At 66.1% G+C, this 7,500-nt stretch overlaps 5 protein-coding genes across 5 annotated transcripts in view; 4 read left to right on the top strand and 1 right to left on the bottom strand.

Annotated features, from left to right (window-relative positions):
• The window catches only part of EMIHUDRAFT_452052 (hypothetical protein), a gene marked incomplete at both ends in the record, with an annotated part of 3,944 nt that extends 2,644 nt beyond the window's left edge, over nt 1-1,300 (top strand). Inside the window, one exon of the mRNA XM_005765552.1 lies at nt 1,142-1,300. Within this exon, the coding sequence (XP_005765609.1) occupies nt 1,142-1,299 (158 nt within the window). The remainder of the gene's footprint in view (nt 1-1,141) is intronic.
• Nucleotides 1,301-1,508: 208 nt separating this feature from the next.
• On the top strand, nt 1,509-2,914 carry EMIHUDRAFT_452051 (hypothetical protein; the record flags this gene model as incomplete). Its single annotated transcript, XM_005765551.1, has 4 exons — nt 1,509-1,565; nt 1,648-1,695; nt 2,054-2,116; nt 2,191-2,914. 4 exons carry the CDS (start codon nt 1,509-1,511, stop codon nt 2,695-2,697), a joined length of 675 nt encoding a protein of 224 aa, XP_005765608.1. The 3' UTR covers nt 2,698-2,914.
• Nucleotides 2,915-3,060: 146 nt separating this feature from the next.
• On the bottom strand, nt 3,061-3,489 carry EMIHUDRAFT_212940 (hypothetical protein; the record flags this gene model as incomplete). Its single annotated transcript, XM_005765550.1, has 1 exon — nt 3,061-3,489. One exon carries the CDS (start codon nt 3,487-3,489, stop codon nt 3,061-3,063), a length of 429 nt encoding a protein of 142 aa, XP_005765607.1.
• Nucleotides 3,490-4,298: 809 nt separating this feature from the next.
• EMIHUDRAFT_437198 (hypothetical protein) lies at nt 4,299-5,674 on the top strand. The gene is made up of 2 exons (XM_005765549.1): nt 4,299-5,101; nt 5,249-5,674. Exons 1-2 carry the CDS (start codon nt 4,303-4,305, stop codon nt 5,611-5,613), a joined length of 1,164 nt encoding a protein of 387 aa, XP_005765606.1. The 5' UTR covers nt 4,299-4,302; the 3' UTR covers nt 5,614-5,674.
• Nucleotides 5,675-6,347: 673 nt separating this feature from the next.
• EMIHUDRAFT_437197 (hypothetical protein) overlaps nt 6,348-7,500 on the top strand; it is a gene marked incomplete at its 5' end in the record, with an annotated part of 1,817 nt that continues 664 nt past the window's right edge. The window contains 2 exons of the mRNA XM_005765548.1: nt 6,348-6,640; nt 6,712-7,416. Coding sequence (XP_005765605.1) covers nt 6,348-6,640; nt 6,712-7,109 — 691 coding nt within the window. The remainder of the gene's footprint in view (nt 6,641-6,711; nt 7,417-7,500) is intronic.

Here is a 7,500-nt window from a genome sequence, read left to right as displayed (position 1 = left end):
ACCTCGGCTGCATCTCGGCTGCTGCTCGGCTGCACCTCGGCTGCAGCTCCGCTGCATCTCGGCTGTAGCTCGGCTGCATCTCGGCTGTAGCTCGGCTGCATCTCGGCTGCATCTCGGCTGTAGCTCGGCTGCATCTCGGCTGTAGCTCGGCTGCATCTCGGCTGCATCTCGGCTGTAGCTCGGCTGCATCTCGGCTGTAGCTCGGCTGCACCTCGGCTGCAGCTTGGCTATCTCTCGGCTGTGTTTCGGCTATGCTCGGCTACAGCTCGGCTATCTCCCGGCGATCTCCCGGCGATCTCCCGGCGATCTCCCTCTCCCTCGGGCCGCAGGCGGCGCAGCTCTCGCGTCGCGTGCTAGTCTTCCACCGCGGATCAGGCACCTCATTCTTCTAAGTATTGTGATTATGCTCACCATTATGATTCTCATTACTGTGTGTTATCTTGCTCGCCTTCCACCGCGGATCAGGCACGCCCACTCCTAGGAGTGCGCGCAGTGTCGGTCGCGGTTGAGATGACTGTGACTGCGGCTCTGCGCGAGCTCTAGGCGTCGAGCAGCGTGTAATCTCGTGTAATCTCGTGTGATCTCGTGTGATCTCGTGTAATCTCTAGGGATCGAGCAGCGCGCGGAGTGGTTCCTCGAGGAGAAACTCGACATGGCGATAGACACCCTCTTCACGGACCCGGCCCGCCGCTGCTACTCCGCCCTCTGCCGCGCCGTCGCCTCGCGAGCCACCGGCATGGAGCGAGGCGCGCACACACGCTCCACACTCTCTCTACCTCGCCCCGACCTCCCCCCCTACCTCCCCCCGTCCTGAGCCACTGGCTCAGGCTCGCGCGGCTGTCCGCACGCCACACCTTGTCTTGACTGCTCAGCCTGCGCAGCACACGCACTCGGCGTAGGCTCGCGCGCCTCTGCGCACGAGATTACACGAGATTCACGAGATTACACGAGATTCACGAGATTACACTCGGCGTAGGCTCGCGCGCCTCTGCGCACGAGATTACACGAGATTACACGAGATTCACGAGATTACACGAGATTACACGAGATTACACGAGATTCACGAGATTACACGAGATTACACGAGATTACACTCGGCGTAGGCTCGCGCGCCTCTGCGCACGAAGCCGACGCTGCAGAGGTGCTGCGCGGCGCCGGCATCGACACGCAGAGGATCAACCTCGGCCGGCTGATCCCGTCGTTTTGCCTGCTGCTGCGCCGCTTCTTCCTGCGCCGCTACCGCACCACCCACGGGGCCGAACCCAGGCTGGATTCGACCACTGCGGAGGTGCGGTACTAGGCGGCTGACCGTGCAGGAGCCGACCTTCCACGAGGTCGCCGTCTTCTACTCGGAGCTTGGCGGCGTGGGAGGCGACGAGGAGGGGAGGGAGGGGGTGCAGGCGCGCCACGTTCTGAGAGGACAGTTTGGGAAGACAGTTCACTCGCCGGGAGGGGGGGGGGGGGGCACTCATGTGCGCGCATCAGGTCATCATAGCCGATGCGTAATCATGCATGAGCAGGTGCGCCTCAAGTCCTTCCGCGACATTCCGATCGCCGACGTCGAGGTACACCTTATGAGTAGTAGTAGTAGTTGTTGTTGTCAGTCTGCTCGCCATTACACAGCAGCGAGTATGCAATCGTGACTAGGTCGTCTTCCCTGGGCTGCGCGCCACCCGCATCAAGTCGGCCGACCAAGTCAAGATCGTCATGCTCCTCCTCGCCGGCATCGCGACGGCGCTCTACGGCTACTACTTCTCGGAACCTTCTAGGAACCTTCTAGGAACCTTCTAGGCATCGCGACGGCGCTCTACGGCTACTACTTCGCGCACGGCACCGACTGGACCGCCCGGGCGACGCTCATTGGACCCTTCTAGGAACCTTCTAGGACCCTTCTAGGCACCGACTGGACCGTCCGGGCGACGCTCATCGGCTTGCTCGCGCTGCGAGCGTTCCAGACGTGGCGGTACGTGGTGGGCGCAAAGGCGACGGCGGAGGGCCTTCCATCGAAGGGGTCATCGGTCGTCCATCGTGAGCGGTGACTTGGTGCGCACAGGCGACGATGGAGGACTTCATCCGGACGACGCTGTACCACCGCTCGCAGGACTCGCAGAAGGGGGTGCCTGCTGCACGCACCACACCCACAGCCCCTGCACCCACACTGGATTCGATACCTTGGAGGTATGGGACTAGGTGCTGCTCCACGTGCTCAACTCGATCGAGGAGCACGAGCACCGCGAGGCGCTCCTCGTCTACCTGCTCATGCTGGCCCAGTCGGGCCCGGACGGCTCTGTGGTCGGCTCGAGTGCGGGGGGCGACAGCCCGCCGCCGCTGCCGATGAGCGCCGCCGAGGCCGAGGTGCTCTGCAGCGCCTTTCTCGAGGCCGAGTTCGGCGTTGCCGTGCAGCTGGACACGCACGCGGCGCTGGCGCGCCTCCTCGACTTGGGCCTGGTCAGGCGGGGCGGCGGCGCGGCCTCCACCGAGACGCGGCCCGCCGACTCGGTCTACGAGGCGGTCGAGGTCGGCCCGGCGACCGCGCGGCTGAGGGAGGCGTGGAGAGGGCTGCAGCCAGCCACCGCGGCGCGAACCGGCCGCGACGATGGCAGAGGCGCGCGGCTGCTCTCCACGCTGGCCATGTTCACCTCGCGACAGGCTGACGCCGGACGCGACGACTCGCCGCGCGATGGGTACAGCCTTTGAGGCCGCGGCGAGAGGGAGGGCGGTGGAGGGGTAGTGGCGCGAGCGCGGAGAGCCGCGCGCCGGCGGGGACGGAGGCTCGGGTATGCGAGAGTAGCGCGCTTATGTGGGATGGGGTAGATGACGAGAGAGTGCGGTGGCCTGCGGACCCGGCAGTGTGTGGTGAGCTGCGTTCGCTTCGAATCATCTCGTTCTCGAGACCCGCACACTCTTATTATACATTGGCAAGACCGTTCCCGTTCGGACCTGATATGACACTCACAACCGCAAACGGTAGAGCAGTGCGCGCCTTGCACCGTGAACGAGCGCCCCATACGTAATGCGCAAACCGCTTTGCGGCCCCAAGCCCATACGTGTCCGTCTCTTTCACATGACAGTGCTCTCAGAGCTCTCGGAGAAAGAAGTACTCACATTGCCGCTGGAGAACGACATGCCAGTATCCTCAAGCCGGCTCATCTTCCGCGCCATAGCTGCAAACCCATCCCCTATCCGCAGCGGCGAGAACGGTTGATCCTCATCCGCCGCCCTGCCACCAGACGCGGCCGCTTGCAACGCCCTCTTTGTGGCGGGCGAATCGACATGCAGCCGCGCCGTGTCCTCCTGGGTTCGGCGCGCCAGCGGATCCCCCGTCGACGTCGAGGCACAGTGAGGGCATGCGAGACCGACCGGGATGAAGGCATCGGCTGCACAGCTCGGCTCGCTAGCGTCTTGCCGCCGAACATAGTCAGCGTGGCAAAAGGCACATATGTACGCGTTGCAGCAGGAGGTCTCGAACACCTCCCGGAAATGCAGCATGCAGAGAGGGCAAAAGAATTTGTAGATTGCCGCCGCAGCTCCTGTAGGGGTCTCTGCCAGCCCTACGTCTGACCGATCTCGGCTCGGCGGCCGTGCAACCTCCACAAGCAAGCGTCGCCGCTCCTCCAGATTTGCCTCGTGCGTCCCTTTTTGAGTCGGAAAGCTATTTTCTTTTGGGTCCTGTGGGCACCCTAACTAGCCTCCGGGCGCCGCACTCGAGTGGGCGGGTCACATCTATGTGGGCCCAGTGTGCGCACTAGGCGCATATGCTAAACTCTTTGGGGGACTAGTCACTGCAAAATGCTCTCCTTGGCTCCCAGCTGAGCTGGAAGAATTCTTTCTGCCCGAAAAACACGGCCTGGGTTCCGGCTCCTACCCAGATAGGGGGTCTGATCCCCACGGTTAGACCCTATGCAATAGGTAGGTAGGTCCGGTTTTGACCGCCCCAGAGGGCCCCGCAATAGGTAGGTAGGTGGTGGTGTGTGTTTGGAAGGGGGGGGGGGGGGGGGACGGTTCGCTCGCGCGGGAGACGGCGCGATTTAGCCGCGAAAAGGGGCGTCAAACGCCTGGGGGGGGCCGGAAGGGCATGCTCTGGCGGGCTCGCGAGCGGCGCGCACCGCGGTACAAGCCGGCGCGCGGCGGGCGCTGGGAGCCTATTCACAGAGGGCTCAAAGGGTATTTTTCGCTTCGCTGCGCGGCCCCGCAATAGGTAGGTAGGTAGGGCTTTACTATCGGTTTTTTTGGTGCGAACAATGCACAGACCCCCGATCTGGGTAGGAGCCGGAACCCTGCGCCTTGCACACGCTCGCGGCAATGCGAGTGCGGCTGCGATCAGCATGCTGCCTGATCGTATTGGCTGCTAAAGCGCGGCCCACCGCTGCGCTGCGCCACTTCCGCTGCGTGCCGTACGGCGAGCGAGCGCCGGCCGGCGGCGCGACTATCACCTGCGACGGTCGGGTGCCGGGCGCCACCCTTGAGCTGACGCACTGGACAGACAACGAGACGCCGGATGACCTGTACGCCGACACCTCAACCGAGTGCGCACTACGCCTCGCCCGGATCAGGCGCGTGGGTGGGACCGCTTACGCCGATCACGACGACGCGCTCGTCATCAACAATCACTTCGATACCGACGGCGTCCTGAGCGCCTACGCCTGCTTGCACCCGGAGGCGGCCCTGCGGCACGCCAGCCTGCTCGCCGATGGAGCGGCTGCCGGCGACTTTGGTGAGTGGTCCTCCGATGCGGGCGTTCGGCTCGATGCGGCGATCGAGGCCATCGGCGGCGCGCACGGGGGCGATCCCGCCGCTTACGACGCGGCACTCGCCGCGCTGCCTGCGCTGCTCGCCTCGCTCGAGGCTGACAGTGCCGACGCTGCCGACGAGGAGGCTCCGTGGCGGGACGGGTGGGGGGCGGCGCTGGCGGGCTGGCAGGCGCTGGCGAGCGGCGACGCGTCCCTCTCTCGCGCCGGCGCAATCGCGGTGCTGCGCGAGCCCTCTCCCAAGGAGGAGGCGGAGTCGAGCGAGCCGCTGCCGGGAGCGGGAAAGCGGTCTCCCGGCGAGTGCCCGAGGCTGCCGGCCGTGGCGCTCCGCCGCGGCCTCCCCCCGCTCCTCCTAGATAATATTCCCGGACCCTTCCCGGACCCTTCCCGCAGGCGCTCCACCGCGGCCTCACCCAGCTTCTCGGCGCGCCGAGCAACGGCACACACGGCTGCTCCTCCTCCCAGACCGCCCCGGGACCTTTCCCGGACCCTTCCTGCAGGCGCGCCTTTTGGCATCCGGCGCGTGCTGCGCGCCACGGACGGCGGCGCGCGCGGCTGGCGTTACGAGTACGAGACGCCTGGGCACGGCTGGGTGAAGCGGCTGGTGACGCGTGAGCCGGTGGCGGCGCCCGAGGGCGGCGCGCTGGCCGAGTCTCTCACGGCGCTCGGTGGCGTCGGCACGTGGCGCAAGGGCGGCGGCGGCGGCCTGATCTCGCTCTGCGCGAGCGATGGGTGGGTCGACGCGCCGCCCGATGCCGTGTGCGAGGCGCTGCTTGCGTGCGACGAGGCGGCGCAGGAGTACGTCGTCAGGCCTGGCTCTTGCCCGGCCCAGTGTGGCGCCGTAGAGTCGTGGGTGGAGTCCTAACTCGATCTCGGTTTGCGGTTGCTGTCTGGACATTTTTCATATTCGCAAAGAAAACAAGAAAGCGGCGGAAAGCGGGAAAAGAGAAAGAAATGTTAAAATACAAGCCTCTCTCACAGCACACTGGCACGACAAGGGCGCGGACTGGCGCGGACTGGCACACACCTGCTGCGAGGTGTCTCTTTTGGCAATGTCCACCCCGCCGCGCCGCCGCTCCACCGCCGCTCCCTCGCTAGACATGCCGCCGCCCAGCCTCCTCGACCTCCCCACGGAGCTCCTCGTACGCGCCCTCTCTCGCTGCGACCCCGCCGACATCGCTCGCGTCGCGGCCGTCTCGCTCCTCTTCCACGCCTCGCTAGCGGTGGAGGGCATCCGCTTGTGGGCGCAAGAGCGCGGCTTCGAGCTGCCGGCGCAGCCAGAGGACGAGGGCTGCGCCGTGCGGTGGCTGTGCTATTCGGCGCACGGCGCTGCTGTGTGAGGCTAACCCGCCGGCGAGGGCGGCGGCAGGCGAACTGCACAAGGTGCGGGTGAAAAACCAGTTTTTTTTGTTTGTCGGCCCTCCAGCACCGCGCACGCCGCAGCCCGCACCGGACACCTCGAGCCGGAGAAGGGGTTGATTGAAGGGGTGAAGTGACGGTATTGAAATCACCTCGAGACCTCGAGAATGACACGCCGGAAGGCTCCATCAAATTCCCAATCAACCCGGTCGAAGCTAGGGCACGAAAACAACCTCATCAAGATGGCGAGCGGCCCTGGCCCGAGCGCGGCGCCGTCGACGATGAGGCTCGAGCAGGCGGTCGCGCTCTCCTACGAGGCGCGCTGGCTCGTCGACCTCCGGGGGCGCGTCATGCACGCGTCGCCGGCGGTTCACATGCTCATCGGAAAATCGTTCGCCGAGTGCTCCGGCCGAAACATGGCAGAGCTGCTGCTCCTGCCGGCGGCCCAGGCGGCGCAGATCGAGCAGTGCGTCGCCAACGGGACGCCGTTTGTCGACAGGGTGCGGCTCCTCGTCGGCGAGTCACCCTTTCAGGTGCTCGGCGCCCCGACCAAACGTCGGAGAAGTAGAGGCTCCTTTTCTGAGCAGCTCGGCCCTGTGTTCAGGCGGACACGCTGATCGCCGGCCGGCCCGTCTCGTCGGCGGCCGACGGCCTCGCGACCCACATGAGCATCCGCCTCGTCCGCCTCGTTCCTCGCGCCATGCTGCCTCCGACTCACCTTCTCGAGCCTTCTCTCGCGGCGCAGCTCCGAGCCATCGTCATTGCGCTCCCCGAGCCGCCGCAGCCGCCGCCGCCGCCGCTCGGCCGCGCGCGGCACGTGACCATGGAGTGGGAGGAGTGCGCGGAAGAGGCGGTCTGAGGATCAAGGAGAGGAGCACTCGAAGCACCCTGGATGCACCCTGCCGACGCCGCGCCGGCAGACGGCTGCGCCGGGTTCGCTCGTGCTCTTCATCTCGCGGCGGACAGTTTTGTCAGATACGAGTACGGAACTCTATACGGTAGTTACGGCGGAGGGTCGAGTCGAGACCATGTGAAAGGTACAAATATGATCGGTGTCTCTCTAGTCTCGACTCTGCGCTCCGGGCTTGCCCGCCCCGGTTGCCCTCAACGAGCGAGGTACGAGGCGAGGAGAGAGAGTCGAGAGCGGCAGCGGGGAAGAACTCACGCGCCCCCCCCGTGGACACCGGGGGGTACCAAGCGCGAGAGACCGGCTGTGAGCTGTCGACACTCCAGAGGCGTTGCCGGCCGCCGCAGCACCGCGCGCGGCGTCTGCGTGCGGAAGGACGCGGCGCGGAGAAGGGAGAGGAGGCGGCGGAAGAGGGGGCAAGAGCAGTGGCTGCCGACGCGGCGGCGGGTGTGGCGGCGGCGGCGCGCATGGGTATCAGGTCGTCGC

The sequence above is a fragment of the Emiliania huxleyi genome, assembly GCF_000372725.1.
Source record: "Emiliania huxleyi CCMP1516 unplaced genomic scaffold EMIHUscaffold_55, whole genome shotgun sequence".
In the NCBI taxonomy this organism is placed as follows: domain Eukaryota; phylum Haptophyta; order Isochrysidales; family Noelaerhabdaceae; genus Emiliania; species Emiliania huxleyi.
Note: the sequence above shows the minus strand (reverse complement) of the source record. Positions and strands in the feature narration are given on the sequence as shown.